Consider the following 22252-nt stretch of genomic DNA (forward strand, 5'->3'; position numbering starts at 1 on the left):
GTTTTATAATTATTTTATGAAAATATTTATTTTATTGATTGTTTATTTTATAAGTTGCTCTGACTGGACGGTAAAATAAACACGCAAAAATAAATCTTAAATTTGAAAGATGTTAGTTGTATATTTATTTGTCTCATTTTTTACATCCAGTCAGAGAAAGATAACAATATATGTACGCGTACTTTAATATATAATATTTGTAATGAGACGTTTTTAGTGACCTTGTAAGAATTAAATGTTAAAGATGGTACTAAAAATATTAATAAATTTTCAAAATTGGCTTTTCAATAATTCAACAGTAACTAATATATCGAAAATATTAGGTTCAAAATAATAAATATGGTGAGTACTACCTATAATAATAATTCCTTTATTTGCAAGAGATATCGATTTTAATTTTAGTCGTTGGCTCAAAATTAAACCGTGAGGTTTAATGTACTTGTATCGAGATGACATAATAAAACTGTCAAAATTATAACCACTAGCAATTTTTGATGCCCCAGCTTTGCATTGCCATATCAAAACTAAAAACAAGCTTGTGACATTTTCTCAAAAACACCAATGAGTCTTGATAGATATATTGAGGTAAAATTATATAAAAAAATGTATCATAAAACAATAAATTCATGTGTTATTTTATTATAAATTTATTTTAAAAAACGAATAAGTTTTTGTGGTTTAAAGATTTCTTTATAAAACTTATTCACATGCATAGTACAAATTGCATAGTCTTGATATTTTTAAATTCCCGAAGTGAAAGGTAACGTCGGGCACAACCAATCGATTTGCAGTTTCGTGTCAAGGCTACGAGTGCAAATCTAGTGTATAATTAATACTATAGGTATAGTACAGCAGATGAGCACGGCACTAACCGAGGGGCGTTCTACACCACCCTTAGTCACTAAATCCACCAGCGGCGTTTGAATAAGGAGAATCCCTTAAAAAATTGTAATATGTCAGCTATGTAACGGTTGGATGTCCTAAGACCGCGCTTCTGATTGTGCGGTGGTGGTACCTTCCTATACGTATAAATAAATTGTAACAACGGTCTGACCGACTGCGATCTGTATGTTTGCTATTATCAATATATTGCACGTTTCACAAATGTATGTCTGTATGCCTGTATAAAAGTAATACACAAAAACGCGCGCTGTCTCTTTTAGTATAGATGGGGTCTGATCTCGTACGGTGAAAACTAACGTTATGGTCCCGAGGCAGTTGCTTTTTAGGAGCGAAGTCCGCCTTTGTCGCATAGTGAACAGTGTCGACATTGCGGTCAGTTTCTCTCCGCATCCTTCGTAGATAACGGTCACACCACGGAGCCGCCGGCAAAGTGGCCTAGGGAAATCGTCCATATAAGGGTTGTTGGCCGGGAGGTTCGCCGCAGAGCTGATCTTTTAGCTGTAGCTCGCCTCGTGCCTTTGGATGATTGAGTCGGCGAGTCCGCTACAGGTCCCGGCGGGTGACGTGTACGCAGACGGTCCCGTGGCCTGCCACAATGCGATGGTGAGTGATCACCATCGGGACTTTATCTATGAGTCCAGTCTGAGAGCGCCGACTTACCTTACAGTGCGGTGTGCGTGTACGTTCTGGTGTACACGTGGGAAGGAAGTGAGGACAGGACAGGAGGTGTCGATGTTCAATAAAACAACCCGTAATATTACAAATGACTATAATTTTGTCACAATTTTCCATACAATGTTAATAACTTTTTACCTTACCGCTATTTTATAATACATTACTTAATCGTTATCAATGTTGTATTTTATTATTTAAAATCCTTTCTTCCAGTTTAATTTCTAGTTACATGCCGCGGAGCCGGATCGGGAGACGCTCGTCGCGGGTCCGGAGGTGGCGCGACGACGCGACGACGCGCGCAAAGTGGGAACACGTCCCGGAAAACCTCGAGTACTTTACAATACACTAAGACGTAATTCGATTAGATCTTACAATATACTAAAATATTTTCTTGCTTAGTCCGCTACGAGAAGTATCGGTAAACTGTACAAACATGCCGCGAGTGCCGTGTCACTAACGCTAATAGAGATAAAGGTCTCGACAATTGTACTTCGTCTGCGCGCGGGGCTCCGCCTCTACGAGAAACAAGCACCGTCTTAGAAACGCGAGTCGGGCGAGTGGCGCGGGTGGCGCGGGGAAACGTCAACGTCATAACAAGCAAGTACAAAATATAATAATAATTACAATAATTATGTATCAATAAAATTGAGCTAGGTCCAGCTCCGTCCGCGGCCCGGGCGCTAGCGGGGACCGCACGCGACGAAACGTTATTGCTACGAGTTGTGATCTACGAGTGGAGTGGAGTGGAGTGGGGTGGGGTGGGTGTGGGGGCGGGGGCGGGGGACTATCGGTCTGCATCTCGTGCAGCGGGGGCGGGGGGACGCAATCACAACCAGGCCCGGCCGGGCCGGCGACCGGGAGCCGACGGTCCAAATCAACGTGTAACAATTGTACTAGGTAATAATTATTAAGAGATAGATTTTTAAAAATTTCATATAATATTGCCACGAGTTCAAATTGAATTTTACAAAAATATACACACTGTACAGAAGTCGGGCGACGCAGTGCGTGCACCGGTCGTCCGCGAGGGACGCCGCGCCGTTGCGTCCGAGCGGTGCGGTGCGGGGGGAGGGGGAGGAAGGGGGCGCGGAGCAACAGCGCGGCGCCAACACTAACACTAACTCGTTGATAGAGACTTACACTAAGCTGCGGCCCGCCGACCGCACTCCTTTCCTGCGCCCAGCGCGCGGGACGCCCCCGACGGGGGCAGGCGCACCTACCGCGATCATGTTGTGCGATTGAAACAAGCTATCAGTGAGAATACATCTTCAAAAACACTAGAGGATTTCCTTTTTGAACGAAAATTCGATCGGAGACCGGCGACCGGGCCCTCGCCGCGGGGCTCTCCGCCCGTGCAACATGCGCGTGTTAAAAAGCGAAAGTATACTTAACATAATCGTACGATTAAATAAAATACAATATCAAAAAAGCGTAATAAAGCACTCGTTATGTACAGAGGCAACCCGGCGCTCGCACGGCCGCCCCGCCGCCGCCGCCTGCCGGGGCAGATTGGCGACGGGGCAGCGTGCGGGCGACGTTTAAAAAAAATATCTGCGCAATCGCGCGTCTAAAATAAAAAATAATAAATACAAAATAAAAATCTTAAGCAATCTTAAATACCCTGTTGATTTCATTTTTTAACTTATCTCGTTTGCGAATGACGTAATAAAAACGAAAGCGGGCAGGGGGCGGCCGATACGCTCCTCCGCCGCGAACTGTACTTCTGTACGCACTCGGCTGTATAGGCCTCGCGCGCGCGGCACAGCGCCCGGCTCCTGCGATATAAACACACCTCTCACCGATGTCAACACACTCCTCCCCCGTCTCATAGAACCGTGTCTCCTCCCTTTCGCTCCAGAGGGCGGGGCGGGGGAGGTCGTCCCGTTCACGTCCGCGCGGCGGACCGTTACGTCTACGTATAAATTCTTTGCAGTAAACTTACCTTTAACGTATATGTCTTTCTTACGTATGTTATTTCGTTTTCACCTTACAATTAAGTTCCACCTCGTTTGTGCAAATAAATCGTTCCCGACAATAATTTTGTACAACTCCGAGTATGAAATGGATTTATAAATTACGACGAAAAACCCGTACGCCGTCTCACAACGGGACCCATTAACGCAAAAACCCACCAAAACACCACGGACAGAGTAAATAAAAACATCAACAACGCGGCGGAGGGCGCCCCCGGGCGCGCCGGCCCGCGCGCGCCCCCCGGCGACGCGCCCCGCGGCGCAGGGTGCGTCGCAGCTAATATTATGTAAAATTATGCTAAGTCGCTAGCGATCCGAAGCTATGTAACTGTCTCGGTAACGTTTAGGAAAATGCATGTCGTCGTCCGCGACGATAAGTACGCACAGCGCGCACGGTGCGCACGGTGCGCGCGTATTAAATGTTAAAATGCTTAAACTGAACTGTAAACAGCTCCACCGCCACGCAACGTGTAAAAGTAAATTCTAAATAAAAAAGTATACATTATACATGTCGTAGGCCGCCTTTGTGACTTAGATAGGGCGCGAGCCGCGGCGCGCTCCCGCTACTTGACTAGCCGGCACGAATCAGCAACTGACTAGAACGCGAACACTCCCTCCACCGTTGGCAAGACACCCGCGGGTGCGACGATCACAGACAAACCGTAAGTTAAGTACTGCGCCGCGGCTCGCTCCGCCTCCGCCGGGCCGGGCGTCGCGCCGGCCGCCGGGGGAGCCTGCGATGTCTAGCGTCAGTAAATTAAATACAAAACGTGTGATGGATACAAATAAATACATACAATATTTACAAATAAACACTACAAAGTAAGCTCATCGGTTTGAGAAGGAGTAGTTACATGACTAACGATTGCTTTACAGAGCGCGCCCACGCCCGAGCGGGCGGTGCCGGGCGGGCCGCGCCGAGATTCTGAACACGAGCACGTGCACGCGCACGAGGACGCGCGCACGCGGGCACGAGCGCGCGCGTTCGCTTGGCACGTGTCAAACCGATGACTGACACTTGTCAGGCAGGGACGCGCGCCGCGCAGCCGTGCGCCTAACAGAAGCCGCCGAAGCCGACGGAGGGCACGGAGGGCACGGAGGAGGCGTGCTCGCCATTCTTGTGCAGGTCGATCAACGGGGGCGCCGACAAATAGTGCGCCTGCAACATAAAGCAACAATACAGCCTCACACATCTATTTCCACAGCTAAAAATTATTCCGAGCGTATTATGTACGCGCAACTCTAGAAAAATGTTACAAAAAATGCAGCGCCGATGTATACAAAACATTATAACACAAATTGAAGTTAAGTATTAAAATCATTTTTGCAACTACGCAACGCTACTTGATAGCAAGCTGACTGTACATTTTAGAAAAAAGTTTATGCGCAATCGCATAACGTGCGTACACAGGTCTTGAGCTCCAAAATAAAGATACAAGATAAAGGTGAAATTAATTTATTCAATATTAATCACCAACTTTCTGTCAGCCACAGCTCAAGTGAAAACGAAATAATCTAGTGATGTCATTGCCGGGCATGTTATTTGGGCAGCGGTGGTACTTGTCGTACGCTTGCTTTGGTAATAACCGAGTAACCCATAGTTTACGGGCAAGCAAAAAGTAATAAAGAGAGCATACCTGCTGATGGTGCGCCGGCGGTGGCGCGGGGTAGCCGTTGTAGTAGGGCGCATTGTAGGGCGGGTAGGCGGGCGGCACGGCGGGCGCGTACCCGTACTGCCAGTCGGGCAGGTACCCGCGCACCAGCTGTCCACCCCACCCGCCGCCGTAACCCACGAACGGACCGCCGTACCTGCACACCAACTCACTTTTAAATTCTCGCCATCTCTATCTCTCTTTTTTATCAATATTTTGGACTCTGATGTTTCAGCTTCAAAAGTCCCATATTCTGCTTGTACATGCCGATGCTTTTTTGTAGTTATATCATTAGCAGCTCAATCTTAACCAACTTATAAAAGCAGGGAGGTGTTCAAATGCTGCGTGGTTTTAGCGAAGGGCAGGTTTGAGCCTTCGCCATGTGAATATATCGCATCCGTCATGTACGGGTCCATAATGAGATTGAACTCATATAAGCAAAAGTGGAAGATCATCAGAAATAAAATCACCATTAATCACATCATATTCAGAAATCAGATCATTAAAAAGGTAATAAAATGTGTAAATTTAAGATGTAGTGCACGTGCAAAGTTGACCTTGACTACGTCTGGTCCACGCCGCGTGCCTCGTGCAGTAAGTATAAAATCATATTCGTTTTACCCGTTGTTGGGGTAGGCGGGCGTGCCGTAGGCGCCGTAGGGCGGGTAGAGCGGCGGTGCGTAGTCCGGTAGCGCGGGCACGGCGGCCGTCTCTCCGCCCGCTGCACCGTTGCCGCCGCCCTGGGCGCCCGCGCCGCCCTCGGCGATCGACGGGATCTGGTCCACCAGTGACTCCAACCCCGACAGCGACTTGGACGACACGTCCTGCGGCTTGACGCCCGCGCCAGCCGCGCCCGTGCCGCCGCCCGCCCCCGCCACGCCCGCGGAGAACTCGCTCGGCGACCCTGGAACGCCACGCGCTTATGTCACACGTCAGTACACCAGGGAGCTCACTCCACGGAAAACCACACGCCCTATGTCGTCACTGCCTGTCACCGGATTCTAGCCGACTCCTGTCAGCAGATCAGCATTTAGAGCTGGTGGTAGATTACTTACTACTTATAATGTTTTAATAATCATTCAATAGTGCATGTAAATGCCTACTTGAATAAAGATACTTCTTAATTTTGAATAAACAATAGCGCCGCGTCGATGGCTGCCCCGAGGTGACCGTAAGAGGTGTTACGTCACAGTAGCGACGCAATGGAAATGAGTCAAAGCGCGTGCGCTGCGGAGACGCGTCGCCAACGTATCAAATATCTAATTGCCTCCACAGTGTTAGAAAATAGAATTAAATCTAGCACCACGCTTATGCATCTGACTTTTTTATGTTCTCTTGTCCAAAGGATGCCACTGGCTATGAGGCCTACAACACTGACAGTGCCGTCCGTTGGCGTTCACTCCCTTGCTGCTCATCGGAATACAAGTGCTACTAAAAAAATCTAACAGAATCAAGTTGATAAATACAAGTTTTTGGTGAAGCAACTGCAACATGTACTTGTTCGTAATCAATTGAATGAATTTCTTCCTAAGAGCATACTCAACCTATAGTAGCGTGTCCAATTCCAATAAGGTTATCTAAGGGACAATGCTGCGCGCTGCGAGCGATGCCCTGGGTGGGCAAACGTGAACAGATGACTTTGTTAACGTCCTCGAAAGACACCGGATGCTGGTCACTTCTAATCGGTCTTATTGGAAATCTAATGGGGAGCCCCATATCCAGCAGTGAACAATGACAAATCTTTTTCACAAAACATTCAAACGAACGGTAGTGACACATTTCGGTTCCTGAGCTTTTAGTTTTGCTCGTCATCTCCAATATATGTTCCGCTTTCTAACATCGTAAAATAATTATCAAACGTTAAGTACATAAATAAATCCGTGCGTGACCGAACATGACTCAACTACCACGGACGCAGCAATTCGCGGCGCCCGAGACTCCGCTGTGACGTTGCTTTTATAGCATTGTTGTGCAAAGTGTTGCACTGTTACTCCTCGTGTGCGTCCGTGCGCCGCGCGACACCGTTACCGAATTGTGCATCGTTTACCGGGAGGCTGGTGATGGTCGTGATGATCGTGGTGGTCGTGATGCTCATGGTGGTCATGGTGCTCGTGGTGCTCGATGTGTTCGTGGTGCGACTCATGCTGCGCCTCGCCGCGGAACGGGGAGAAGGCCGCCTCGCCGCCCGGTGACCTGTCCGACCACACGCATGTTAGTTCATTTTTTTATGTCAACGATCACTGAATGTACGTTTCTGACATAATAAAGAGCATTGGCCTGTCAATTGATAAATAGGTAAACGTTTTGCTTCACACCACAATGGCACAGTGATGATGGCCTTGAGCTGTTAATTTAAATAGCATCAGTGTATGTCTATATGTGATAATAGGTGCTGTAAGCTGCAGACCACTACCAGCTGGTCTAATTTAAAGGCCCGAGTCCAATATTAGACGGCCTATGATCAGTCGAAGGAGTGGCTGAAATTATCATAATATGATAACTTCATACAAAGGTCAATAAATGAAAACAGCAAATAGAAGTGTCCCTAAGCGGTCAGTGAAAAATCTTTTAGTTTTTTCAATTTCCAATTTATTTCTTTCACAATATCTATTAAAGTATATGACTGCACTAATTTGCAATAAATTTGAAAAGAGCTGTATACCTTCCATCAGTTATGTAATCATAAACTATACACACTTAGGTATAATATTGTGAAGCGAAATAACCAACGAGACAAGTGTCGCTGGACAAATTACACTAGCAAATTATACTTCTCATCACTTTTTACTCAATCTCGTCTAAATGCACGTGTAATTATCTTCTTACTGCACAATCTTGCAGTAATCTTTCATCTCTTTCACACGGCCATCAGTATCACCAGCGCCACTTACTCTAACACAACACTTGTATCACTCTCTTGCTCTTATAGTATTTTACCTCACATACTACCTGTCTCACTCGCACTTTAGTTACATACTCATATATATCTCTTTGTAACCACAATTGCCTTATGATCCCCTAATATAATGTATTGAGATGTTTACAAATTGAAGGAGAGTAACAGACTTCCATATTTATTAATTTACTTTAAGACATGCCGTGAACAGGAGCACCAATCAAGTTCGTAGCTTTGCTTGTATGTCAAAGACAATGCTTTCTTTTTAAATACATTAATTTTTATGCACAAACTGAGCATGAGTTGAGACGATAAGCCAGAGCTCCTTACCTGGTGTAATTGCTAGGATACATGGAGGGATGCTGGTGGATCTGGTCTAACCGCGGACTCTCCGACATACTGTTACCTGAAAACCACCGTCAAAATTTATTTATTTAATTATTCTATATGAAGACAGGGAAAAAAAATCATATGAAATAGGCAAAACAAGTTCAAACGGTGGGTGATGTTATCAAGAAAAATGAACTCTTCCAGACAACCATCATATGAACTCATTTACCAACGAAAAATAGAGGAGATTTAGAGATTAAAGTGACTGAAAATCCAATATACATAAATTAAAGAGAAATACGGAAAATATTAAAAACCATACTTTTTTAGCTTGTATATTATAACCACAGAATACCTAAAAATACCTGTCGTCCTAGGTGTCAATAAAGCTTGAATATTTAAAAAAAAGGATTTTTAATGAAAATTCAGCAATAAGAAATGTTAGCATTGTCATTTTATTCTGGAACAGATACTGGATTACTCATTTCATAACTGCCGTGAATTGTTCAGTTAGTACAACATCACCCATTAGGTTCATCAGCCCTTGTTACATTACCTTTCATGAGACAAGTACATGTTGTACGAATATGCTCTGACAAAAGCTAAAATATCAATTAAATATCTTGTTAGAAATCAAGATCTTCACATAATCGTTTTATCTATTAAATACTCGTATTAATCGAAAATAAGTAATCGAATCAAAAATTTAATAAAATGTAATTTTGATAATGTATGTGGTTAGTTTTATATTTGCAGGCAGACACTCCAATTTCATTTATACGTTTAGATGTAAAAAGACTTTCTGTATACGATATAGAAATACTGTTAAGACATTATATAAATTAATAAAGTGATCGCTCCGATATAGGTTTACAATCATATCCGGTACAAAGTGTCACTGCAGCGAGTTTTTTAATATTATTATCACTATTTATGAGCAACATAAATTCAAACATAAATATTATAATGTAATAGGTTTTATACCAATTATTTTTATGGACTCTTATACACGAAGGCAAGCTGACACTAGCCGGTATTGTGCACTCTGCGGGCACATACATCTGGTCCTGTTTTAGTGTTCAGTTCAGATTATTTAAAACTTTGGCATATAATGTGATTCTACCCGATATTGTTATTAATAAAAAGAACTATCGATAGGTGCGAACCTTGCTCCCTGGGGAAGTAGTCCTTGTTGTCTGCCGCCGGATAGGAGAGACGCGGCGAGCCGTCGTACAGCGCGCTGCCGAAAGCGCCGCCGCCCACGCCCACGCCCGCCCCGCCCACGCCTGGCGACGCCTCCCCGCCCGCGCCGCTCGTCTGAAACGATGCGATGACGCCGATAAGCACAGTTGTACCATAACAAACATACCGTTTAATCACTTATGAATATATTATCTTTATAGGATCATTAAAAATTACACATATATGTCTCTGTACGTATGTGTATATATTTGATAGAAACAAAGATCAGATTGAATTCCCCTGTAAGGCATGTTTCAATTTAAAGCTACGAGGGTTCTCAGCGTGCTCTGATCTGACAAGAGCCGACAATAAACTCGGACAGGTTTTTTATGGTTATTGAAATAAATTTTATAAAAACTAGCAAGTTCATTTATCATGGAAAATTATTATTAATACATTTTTTACAAGTTTTTGTTTAATGAATTTCTTAAATTGATTACAAATTATACAATAATTTAGAGTTCAACTTGTTTTTACTTTATTTTTACTCGCGAGTATTTTGTATTGCACTCAGTTGCTTGCAAAAGATGTCCTTTATCTTATTCTGTATCTATTTTTGTATTGAAATCCAATCAGATTGGAAAAATCCACGAATCTTTTTGCTTCTTTCTTTATATTCATTAATTGTTTACTTATTTAAAAAAAAATACCTAATTTCGTCTGGAAATGATTGTGACCTCAAAAGTACCCACCTTATTATAATCCGAAAGCGAAGAGTTGCTGTTGCTGCCTGGATGCATGTCGGTGCTGCCCATAGGACTCGTGGCCTCCCGCGGCGGTTCGAAGTCGAGCGGCACCGGCGGCGACACGGGAGCATCAAAGGCCGGAGTCGGGAAGTGCTCAGCGTACGGCGCGGGGGAGCTGTGCTGACTGTACGGCGTCGTTGGGGAGGCGGTGTAGCTGAGTGCAGCCGGAGAAGGGGCCCCGAACGCTACGCCCCCCGCGGAGCCGGCCGAGCCCACTCCCGTTACGGAACCCACGCCTACATTGGTACCCGTGCTCGGCGCCGGCGAACGTGCATATGGTGTCTGTGGCGTCACCTGAGATCAAGATTAATATGTTAGGCACTAGGAAATTATACATTTTATTTTGTCTTTCAATAAAAAAAAAATCACTGAAAGAAAGCAGTACACCTCATAGATAATATTACAGGAAAGCCTTATAACAACAGAGTAGAATTATATTAATGATAAGTAGAATTATATCATAAATTAATGTAAGGATCTAAATTATAATATACTAACAGTATTTAGCTCAAAGGGCGAATGTGTCACTCATAATCTTGAGTCCCAGAAAACTTGGGCAGAAAAGGTTTAAAATACATGCCATCCTTTGTTGCGTTGCATTATTACGTCTGCAGACACATGTACCCTTCGCAACTATAAACTAGAGCAAATAAAACATATTGTTGTTTTTGTGCAGTGCGAAAACATTTAATGAACTTCCTCATCACTTAGTTCCTTGTTATATTTATGTTTCTCTGAATGTCATTTTACTGTCAGTCTGTAAGCTTCATAATAATAAGTGATGGCCGGTGGGCGCACCTGCTGCGCCGGCGTGGGCGCTGGGGCCGGTGAGCGCGAGTAGGAATGCGCGTGCGGCGACTGCGAGTAGCGCTGCTGCGGCGCGGGGCTGGGCTGCTGGCGGTAGGGCGCCGGGCTGCCGGCGTACAGAGGGCTGCGCGCGGCGAACGAGCGTCCCGCCGCGCCGCCCGCGCCCACGCCCACTCCCACACCGCCTGCGCCCGCTGGCGACCCGTACGGCGCGCGTGGCGGCGACGGACCGGAGAACGCGGCTGGACTCGACGGAAACTGCGAATAGAAAGTTCTTATGAAAATTAAATCATTTAGTTACGAGTGTCGCCCATAGACGATGCCAGCGTTTTACACTTTACTATTGGACCATTAGCCCCACGTTGTGTTCATTTCTACTGTACACTCTACGATGTACATTGCTTCTCTACCACCACAGAATATTACGTCATTCTTTCTTAAATAGGTCTATTAAGCACTCATTTCACAATTAGCCTCACGTGCACTCGTTGTCATTATTATTCTTATCAATACACTCTCCACAAGCATTTTTTTCATTTAGATTTTTTACAACATATATCAAATCAACATATAGTTTAATTTGATCACTTTTCAGCAGGGTCACCTCATGTCAGAAACTTCTACATAGCATTGGGCTCGGCGTGCGTTGAATGAATGCGCGACTATCAATAATTTTTGAAGCAACAATCTATCACGCTAATGTCGGACGATTTACCTGGAAATTTTTCACGATCGGACCGCTTCATTTACAAACTATCTCTTAACTATTGAATACTTCCTGTTACGCTTATGGTTTCAATTTCGACAATGTGTTGCAGTACGTAATTTAAATGAAAACGTTACGGACACCTGTCATTAATGTAAGCAAGTTTGTGTTTAAACTGTTAATGTGCCTTTAACAATAAAATAAACTTACTTGTATTCTATTAACCGTCCACATATAATCAATTACTTTGTTAACAACTGTGGGAACTAAAACTTTAGATAATTAGATCTCAATGTTCCAAGTCCTTGTTAAATTGCAACAACATTGGTCAAGAAATTGGTTAGTGATGGTTTTCTCTCAATTTCCGAGGCGCATGGTTTATTTCTTTTCGGTATAACTACCTACCTACCTATGTACGAAATTTTGAGAAAGAGATCACCCGCTGAATCAGACTTGATGATACTCAGTGGTCCGGAAGATACAACTCTTCGTCGAAAATACCGCAATATCTGAAGACGAAGGTCTTTGACAAATATATGTTACCAGTGATGACATATGGATCCGTGAAGTATTTTTTTTACAATAGTCTTAACAAGAAGGCTCAATATCACTCAGAGAGCAACGGAGAGGACCATGCTCGTAATTTCGCTGCACGATAGAATCAGCGAAGGTCATCTGAAGTGCAGTGGGCGGGGCCGACCGCTGGTGATGTGTGATGAATAATTTGTGTGTGGGTGTTGTAGATGGTGGCGCGGGCTCACCTGCGGCTGCGGCGTGGCGGCGAGGCGCTGCGGCCCGGGCGAGTAGCCCTGCGAGCGCGGCGACGCGTACACGGCGCGCGGCGACCCGTACGCGCCAGGCCCCGGCGACGCGTACCCCCGCGACAGGCTCAGCGACGAAACCTCCATGGGGCTCTCCATGCCGCCTGCAACCAACGCACACGGTACAATGGACCTGTGATTGCCCGAAATAAAAGCGAGCCCCCAATTTCGCTATTCTTGTTTGTTTCGATTCACAAAACTGATTTTCAATAAAAAAAATACCAAACATGTCTTAAATTATTTTCACAATAATCGCCATTTACCTAATGTTAATATAACTTGAATATTATCTATTTCCCTTACAGTACTTGAGACAATGTCAAATTATTTTAATTATGAACCACAATGAACTTCCACAATTCTATTTGATTCGATTTATTTTTCACCACCAAACCACGGTAAAAGGCCGAGATATATTGCGTAATTCATTGGAACATTCATGTAGACGAGCTTCAAAAGATAAATTTGTTCAGCACCATACTAATATTATACAGTCGCACGGTGCTATTACTTACACACAGCTATTATATGTTGCACCAATTCATGTATCTTTGTGAGTTCTCTCTTAAAGTCCAAAAAGAAGACTTTGAAATTGTTTTGCTGTCCTTGTAACGGTTTCACAATAGGTCATTCAACTGCTGTTTGACCATTGCCATCTACAGCTTCACTTGATGGCAGAGACTTAACATGCTTAACCAAGACATTATTACAGTTACCACACTTGAGGGCTTCTCAAGTAAAGTTAGGAAACTTTACATTTTTTTTCCCGTTTCGAGAAGACTCTAAAAACAGTGATCACTAAGATATGAGCCCCATGTGACTGGGTGCATTCCTTGCTATTTCCTTTTTTCTTTCAATTTCCGGAACTAGATTTTCAGGGTTGCTGCTGCATTGATAAAAGAGGTAAAGTACCAACAGTTTTTAAAAGAGATTTTAATTTAATTCTAAAGGGTGTAGCCCTAGATTAACATGGAGGTTTTATTTGCGCACATACTAAAGAATGCCCTCGTTCTATGCAATAAACTGTGATTTACAAAACAGATTCAACACATCAACAAATACGAAGTAACTGGACAGTTTCTATCATTAAGGGCTGCACCTACCCCATCGATCGTTTGCATTGTCATAAGAACTTAAAGTTTGCTTACCCGCGTTGGGAGGTTGGTAGTATGGCGAGCCGTCAGGCATGGGCTGGTGCTGGTGGTGTTGGTGTTGGTGCTGGTGGTGCTGTTGGTGCTGCACAGCATACAGCAGAGAAGACTGCGGCAGTGGCGATGGCAGCTGCTGAAAATCGCCTTGTAGGAACTGCTGCTCGTGTCCCAGCGACGACATCGGACCCAGTTGCTGCTGTAGCATCGGATTGTTCTGCTGCAACAAAGATATTACAATGTGGTTCATGTTAACATAGTATATATATGTGCACACACCTGTTCACAATCAAATACTAGTAATGGATGTTAAAGTCTACAGACTTCGTCTCTCTTGTCACTTGAATTGTTTTAAAGAATCTTCCAGTGCTCACTTGTTGCTGCTGTTGCTGCTGCTGTTGTTGTTGTTGCTGCTGCTGTTGTTGTTGTTGCTGCTGCTGCTGCTGTTGTTGTTGCAGCAAGAACTGCTGCTCCTCAGGCCGTATCTTTTTGGGGCGACCGCGTTTCTTCTTAGGCGGCTGCTCGGCGCCAGGCTCGAGCGCGGGCGGAGGCCGAGGGGCTCGGGGTGCGCGGGGCACGGCAGGCGCCGTCTCCCCGTTCTCCAGCTTCACTTTCTTCGGGCGGCCGCGCTTTTTCTTGAGCGGGACCTCCGTGCCGTCCTCTAATATGATGGTGTCGCCGGGCTCGGGCTCCATCGTTAATCTGGAACGTAAAACTCATAGTTACAACCGAATATTTCTGTCCGAGTTTTACTATTTTGTTTTAATCATCATCATTGTGATGGCATCAGCAGTTAGACGCCCACTGCAATGCATAAACCTCGTATAAAGATCGCCAGCATGCCCGGCCTAGCGCTGTCCGCAGCCAGCGACTATCCGCGACCTTCGTTACACATCGTCGGTCCATCTCTAGGGGTCTATCCCAGCCTCGTTTACCGGTTCGTGGCTGCCACTTGGGAACCTTTCGGACTCAACAACTGTCGGTTGCACGAGTGATATGCCCCGATCACTGCCACTCTAGATGAGCAATTCTTCGAGCTACATCGGAGACCTACATCAGGTTCTGCGGATCTTCTGATTCGATCTCGCAGCGAAGTTCCGAGCATAGCCCTCCATTGCTCTCTGGTTGACTTTCGAGCCTTCTTATAAAGCACATCGTAAGCGACCTCGTCGCGGATCCCTGTATCATTATCGGAAAAACACACTGGTTAAATGCCTTCGTTTTCAGGCATTGCGGTACATTAGACGAGACGTTTTAATAATAAAGTGAAATTTTTCATCGACGGCTACACGGTCGTACCTCCGGATCTCCATCTCCTCCTGCGGCCGGCGGCTGGTGTTGTCGGGGAAGACGAGCTCGGCCTCGTCGACGTGCGCAACCAGCCCGTTCAGGTAGTCGCGGAACTTCTTGAGCGCCGCGTAGAAAGGCACCTTGTCGGCGGCGCGCGGCAGCTGCGCGCACCGCGCTGACGACGACGGCATCACCCACGTGTACTGCAAGCAACAAGCGAATTGGTTGGTTACCACTCCTCTCTCTTTATATGGAGCGATTCATTGTCAACACGACTACAGCGAGGAGGCATCCGAGTCGTGGTTCTAGAGAATTGAGAACTATTCAATAAACACATCTAAACTAATAAAAAGTTTTATTTGTGAATGCTAAATAGACTGAAGCATGTGCGGGCCAATGTTCAGAGGAGTCAATTAGGCAAGCGTCTCCAGGCGTACAGTATCAGCTGGCGGACTCACGGTGCTCGTCCCGGCGATGGTGTCGGGCTGCTTGCCGAAGCAGAAGTCTTTCTTCCCGGAGAACACCTCGTAGATGAGCTTCCCATTGAAGACGGCCACCTTGGGCCGGAATGTCTGCAGTTTCTCCAGTAGCAACGCCGAGCCCTCTTTTATCTCCCGCCGCGTCAGGTCCGCAGAACCCTTGGTGGCGCGGGACACCATGTTCGTAAAACCGATGCCGAAGTTTAACAGCTGGAATGGAAAACACAAAGTTTAACATATCCAATTGACTCATCAATATAGGAACAAACTTGTAATTGATTATGACATGACATGACACCATCACTTCATTGGGTCGTCGCAGAATAATAATATCTGTACGATCTGTTTGGTCAAGTAAATATTATAACTCTGTTATACCTCTCTCGCCGTAAAACGAATAACTCTTTACTAGACAACTGTTTACGATTTCACAATAAAAATACTATCATTTAATTTATCATCAAACAAAATCACGCAAAGGAACCCAAAGAAAGAGAATAAGGATTTTTTATTGATAACACAGCTGCTGTATTACAGACATTTGTCAAAGTGTGCTACAACAAAATTTAATGTTACTCTCACTTTTTTAAATTAGGGTTTTTGTAATCGTTGCAGATGTAAGTTTAGAGGTGTGGTTATCCTCACTTCAGCGGTAGGACGACCATGGCTGGACATGGGCATCACTCAGTGATTTCCAATACGAATGACTGGAAACAGCCTGCGTGCACCACCTTCTGGCAACTTTAACAAAGTCATCTTTCCACTTAGCGGGTGCACGAGTCTAATTTGATCCTAGTTGGGCAAGTAAATTGGGCTCGTCTATCACGTCTTTTGACGTACAAAAGTGATCATTATAATTACTACAAAACGAAAAATAATTTAAATAATTTACTTCAAACTAATCCTCTCCAAAAGAGTTTATATTAGTCCATTATCCCAAGATGGTGGTTTGTGGTACAGTCGCCATCACACCCACCTTGTAGTCTTCGTCGGCGCTCATCTGCTCCCGCGTGAGCCCGGACAGGTACAGGCACTTCCAGAAGTGGTTCCCCGGGCCCGCGTAGTGGTGCCCCTTGTACGCGGCGAACAGGCCCGGGTTGATGCCGATCTGGAGCAGAACACATACATTTATCATTGGAAATCACACAACCTCGTGACCTCGCTGATGCGCGGCTCAATACTGTGCGCTATAACTTTTAATTATTGCCTATTATTTTGTATTTTGGAAAGGAATAATATTTTTAAATCGTGCAGAATACTTTGAACAAAGCTTCTGTCCAGAAGTTGTGGCGGACAAAGTCACAAAATCCCAAAAGACTGTCACCGGCAAGTGCTTTACGGTTACTTGACTTCTTTCTCTTCTCTGGTGGGAAATATAAAACAAGACGTGACGGTCCATTACTTGTTACGCTTTTAACATAATATGCAAGTAATCAAAATATAAACTTGGAAATAAGGAGCTCGACGACGCGCCACGCAGAGTCAACTTGCACAGACACTAATAGTTTAAACTTAGTCTTAAGTTTTGTTGTCAATTTTAAATGATACTAATGAACTAAATATAAACTTGAGTCAGACTAATATATAGAGCCTATTGAGTATTTATTTAGAGTATTGATGCCAATTTACACTTGACTTTGACACTTGGATCACGTACTGTTATTTCCCCGCTCTGTTCGGCTGTCACTCGTTACCGTTAATTTCTACAAGAAGTAACGCTTTTAGTGATAGTCAAACAGGTTGTATGCCTGTGCCGATGATGCAGGCGGGTTTATTCGAGGAGGCAATAGGAGGAGGGCATGGGAGGGCAGTAGGGATGTAAATAAGCGTGTCGATCATACTCACAATGATGATGTCGAGGTTCTCGGCGAGGTGGTCGGGCAGCGTGCGCCGCGCCACCTCCTCCTCGCTCATGCCGTTGAAGCGGTCGTGCTTCTTGCGCTCCTTCACCGGCCGCACCAGGCCCTCCACGCCCTCTGCTTTTATCTCCATCCTGGAACGAAGGTCGTCGCGGTCACTCGCGTGGTCGGTACACACGCTCGTAAACTGTCGCAGAGCCTTTACCTCCGACTTGACTCAGGAATAGTGAATGAAATAACGTAGTTTATGCATGTCGTGTATACGCGATAATAAATCGGCTCTATTCTGTAAACAAACGCTCACGCGTCCCCGCACTACGCGACCGCGATATAGTTGTACGCAGTGCCACTGTGCTTGTGTACGCAACTGGTATCCACTTTAAGGCGCGACCAAAGCTACAGATGAGCGCCTAGAGATTTTTTAAAGAACACCTCGTTAGTCTGTTGATTTGTCTCCTAGGTATCGATATTTACACGCGACGTGTTATATCACACTGAAACCGGCGACGCACGAGGCGCACGCCCTGTCTGCTTTCCTGCTTTCGGATCGCAGTGCCCGCCGCGTGCAATGTCCTCGCCCACGCGGTACCAGATGTGTTGAGGACTCATAGAAGAAAGGATCTAACAAAAGCCGTGCACCGCTATCAAAAGATCCTTAATTTTCTAGTATTAGTTTACGACGTCGAGACATGAAGACAAAATCAAGCGGCGCATTTGTGCAAACGTTCACTCTTATTGTTTTACATATTTGCATGTCAATAATAAAGGAGACTGAATGGTGACGCTCTCGCGCTTGCGATCCTCGTACTGCGATTAGACGGTAACAAATACGCACAACATATGACCATCGGCAAATACTAAAGTGAACACGTGTGTCCAATTCCAATCGTCTGGGCTGAAGTTACTCGTGGTTTACGCATGTTGATCTTTATGTCCAGGGCACACGGTCTACTCAGAGGCTACTCTGCACACGCTGCTGCTGCAGTAGCTGCGGACGACCAGGTTACGGTTTTTTTTAAACTATTGAGCCAACAGGGACGGAAAGGGAACGACATGACCGTTTCGTGTACGCGTGTGCGGAAAGCGATTTCGGATCTATTTCGGAAAGTGACCTCATATTCGGAACGAGCCGCCCGATGTTGGACACATCCTGCACGTCCGAAATAGAGCGGGAATGTAGAGCGGAGCCAAATCAGAGCCGAGCAACAGAGGATAGTTTTTTATCAAACGTACGCGGAACGATCACCGCGCCTGCGCCGCTGGCTTTTTAGTAATGTGTTCTTAGCAGAGCAGTTGTGATCATGGAAGTCGTCGCATGGCCCTTCTGCCAATTCCCCGCCAACACTCGCTGAAGCATTTTGTCCCACAACTCAGAGGCTACATAGTAAAGGGGATTTTGACATTTCGGAACTTTAGATAAAACTTCGCTAATTACTTGAAACTTCAGAGGACGAAGGCGAGAGGTGTAGTTTGATGTTGAATTAATGCGGCGTTCAGTTCGTGAGCACATGGCGCGCGACGCAGACTTCAGCTGGGGTCTCAAGGCAAGCTTTTAACTTCCACTCACGAAATGAACAGAGACGACCTTGTTAATGTCGTCGGAAGAAACTTGATGCAATGGACAGCCAAGTCCTTCAGTACAGTGGAATGTTCGCAGCATTCTTCTCCAGAACCATATCTCCAAGCGCATTAATCGCTTTCGTTCTATTTTACTCTCGTTTCTGCACCTTAGGGAACACTGGAAATACTAAGTATATTACAAGGCGAAACATAACAACCTCTGACGGCCACAACCATATGCGATCTTCCCGTAACAACTGATACGTGTTCATGCGTACCATTCGATTGTTGGCTGGGCGTAGCGTTTTACAAGAAAATTATTATTTTTACTGTAGCGGTACAAGAGACGGTAGAACGGATGAACGCGCCCATCGCTGCGATGCCCCACACCGGAGCGGAAGCGGCGACACGACACGGAGACATCCGGCAGCCGTTACGACGACAGAAAAACGATCGGCGCGCGGAGCTCTGATTCTCTATATTTAATTGAATTGTAGGTTTAACGTCTTATCACTACTTGAATTTCTTTTATTCTTAGTCCGAACAGCGTATGTACCTTTTTAGTGCACTCGAAGAAAAATCTACAAAAAATAATAACTAAAGAGTTTTTGAGTAAAAAGATAAAGAAGCCTTTTCATGTAGTCATCCATCCACCGAGGATGATCTCAGTGCGTCTGCTCAGTTCCGGCTTTCAAAATCATGTGAACACATAGACATCAGCGACCTGGTAAAACGTCCTGGCTGAACAATAACAGAGAACTGGGGATCTTTCCTGCAGCAGCCACGCACCGTCGTCCTTCATTCGTGGCGCTTCGTATCAACATCTGGATTTACTTTTTTAACGCGACACATTAGGAAGTCGTTTCGTTTATCATATTTTCAGCCAATAAGATCGGTTTGAAGCGATGCCCTTAGCACAACGCGAATTGAGAGATATTTTTCGTTGCCTTATCACCATTTCAGTGGGATATATACCTCACCCATGGTTTCTCCCACCTGCTGGTACATTATTCAGGCAGTGTTTCAAGCGCTATATTCACCACGTGCTCATCATCATCATATCAGCGGATAGAAGTCCACTGCAATGCATAAAGGCTCCTACAAAGACCGGCACAATGACCAGTCTTGCGCTGCCCGTATCCAGCGACTTCCAGCGACTTCCGGCGACCATGGCTATGTTGCGCTGTCTGTGCCAGTGGTGATCCATGTGCACGGCTCATGTTAATTAGAATGGTGATAGTGTATATCCTTAGCGGAACCACATCCGGCCGCTCTTCAGCTCGGTTGTTGGTGAGCACTCACTTCCGTCGACAATTATGTAAATATCAAAAGTGTGCGCTTAGAATCAATTTCCAACTATTTTCTCGGATAAACAAGAATGTCAATAACAAGTCTCTATATTTTCGAGGAGCCATGGACACCACCGGGTCGAGCTTCGGCGCGGCTCGGGGAGATTTCACTTGTTTATATTATCGCTAAGCTGCCGATGCATTCTCGAGGGCGCGGCGCGTGCGACGTTCGCGCGCCCTGATATATGGCGGCAGCAGCCGACACGCATTTCTCTACTCGCGTTAATTTCCAATTCGGAGTTAATACCAAATTTACTATGTCGTGCCATTAACGGCTTGAACGGAAGTTAGACATCGAGTATACATATAATGTTTAAATAAAAGAAGACGTGTATAAGATGAGCAATAAAACATTATTCAATCCGAATGGAAGCCATTCGTAGATGTGGAATTTAAGTATTTTGTCTCCGCAGCGGCTTCGGTCGTTCAGCCGGCCGGCGCCGCGAGCGCGCAGCGCGCTGCCAAAATACCGCGCAGAGTTTACACGAACTCAAAGCTCCGGCGCGGCCGCCGACATCAACACGCATTAGCTTTCAAAACAAAATCTCGCAATTGGAAAATAAAAGCGTGCGCGTAAAAATTGCCAGGTTTCCGCCAAAACGGCACCCGCTAATGCGATCCCCGCATAAATAGTGGCACGTTGATGTGGAGCAATTAGCGCGCCGCCCGGACTATTGTGATGTGGCGGCGGCCATTAGCGCCGGCGATTCCTCCTTGATCTGATTTTTTGGTGGGAACGCCGGGCGTCGTTCCGGGACCGAAATACACGCGCGGCATGTCGTACGTAGCACGACCCGCGCCAGGCACGGCGCTGAATGCAACGGCTGAAAAGTCCAAGAGAGGCGTAAGAAAAGCCTGACGAGTCGATGTTTGCAATCTATCCATACATCTGCAGATGGGTCGGCGTCAACAATCTAGACTTTGGGTCAAAGTACCGTCGAGAAAGGTGCATTAGCAGATGTGATCGAACATGTGGCGGAACAACGCTGCCAAACACACTCTCCCGAATATGTTTTACAACATTGCATGTATCCAGTCAGAATTGGCTAGTTCTTGTGATAGGTTATGGCGCGTAATAGCGCGACTTTATCGCAGCGGGGACAGCTCAGTGCGAGCTGCGGTTGCATGCGGTTAGCACATATATTTTTGATCACTACTCTTACACGGTGGAAGGCCGGAGGTGTGTACAAGACACTTTTCTCTTCAATGTTTCTAATATTGCCTATTGCATTCTAAGAGCTTTACAAATGAACCAGGTGAGTGCTTTCATGGAATGGTTCTTGAATCGGTGCGGACAAGAAGAGCAGCGTACAAGCGTACAAGCGATACTAATGTCGATAAGAGCAAGCTATGCCGAGCCATGCGACCGCGACGGTCCGTGCACGAGGCCGCGACCAGAGTTCAGGACCGGCTAGCTGTTATGTTAGGGTTGTGATTGCCTAATCAATAAAAGGAGGAAGCTACTGAATGGGATGGTGACCTAAATGAAACAATGGCGTTTACAATAGATCTGTTCAAAGCACGCACACAACAATGATTGCACATGATTGGAAAAGATTGCGATGGACATGTGATTACCGCTGGTCATCGAGAGACGTCTGAGGTTTTAGCTCAGAGTAAGCGTCGTGGTTATTTTATTTGTCAAATTGTGCTGCGAGCGTGCATAGCGGCCGGCGGGCGCCTCGCGCGCGACACAAATTGCAGCCGGGAGGCGTTTTTGTCCGGCGCACCGGGCGCTTCAATACCGTCGACGCGACATAAAAAATGTGCCGGCAACGGCGAACCACAAAGTGGACTCCATTGTACGCAAAGTTAA

At 45.6% G+C, this 22252-nt stretch overlaps 1 protein-coding gene across 3 annotated transcripts in view; it reads right to left on the reverse strand.

The window, feature by feature from the left end:
• Positions 1-1660: 1660 nt before the first annotated feature.
• Positions 1661-22252, reverse strand: part of Tdg (Thymine DNA glycosylase) — a 68397-nt gene continuing 47805 nt past the window's right edge. For 2 of the 3 annotated variants that reach the window (XM_068768726.1, XM_068768724.1), the window contains exons 3-17: positions 17514-17661; positions 16645-16776; positions 15648-15878; positions 15199-15392; positions 14274-14601; positions 13900-14119; positions 12692-12855; positions 11216-11482; positions 10364-10711; positions 9596-9746; positions 8430-8505; positions 7251-7396; positions 5825-6107; positions 5189-5360; positions 1661-4710 (exon numbers count right to left, since the gene is read on the reverse strand). In XM_068768726.1, the coding sequence (XP_068624827.1) occupies positions 4606-4710; positions 5189-5360; positions 5825-6107; positions 7251-7396; positions 8430-8505; positions 9596-9746; positions 10364-10711; positions 11216-11482; positions 12692-12855; positions 13900-14119; positions 14274-14601; positions 15199-15392; positions 15648-15878; positions 16645-16776; positions 17514-17661 (2965 nt within the window). In that variant the 3' untranslated portion in view covers positions 1661-4605. The remainder of the gene's footprint in view (positions 4711-5188; positions 5361-5824; positions 6108-7250; positions 7397-8429; positions 8506-9595; positions 9747-10363; positions 10712-11215; positions 11483-12691; positions 12856-13899; positions 14120-14273; positions 14602-15198; positions 15393-15647; positions 15879-16644; positions 16777-17513; positions 17662-22252) is intronic. The other variant, XM_068768725.1, reaches the window with a different exon arrangement.

Source organism: Battus philenor, unplaced genomic scaffold (assembly GCF_028537555.1).
Source record: "Battus philenor isolate CCGP_79_NKW_IND1 unplaced genomic scaffold, ilBatPhil1.0.hap1 SCAF_26, whole genome shotgun sequence".
Classification (NCBI taxonomy): Eukaryota; Metazoa; Arthropoda; class Insecta; order Lepidoptera; family Papilionidae; genus Battus; species Battus philenor.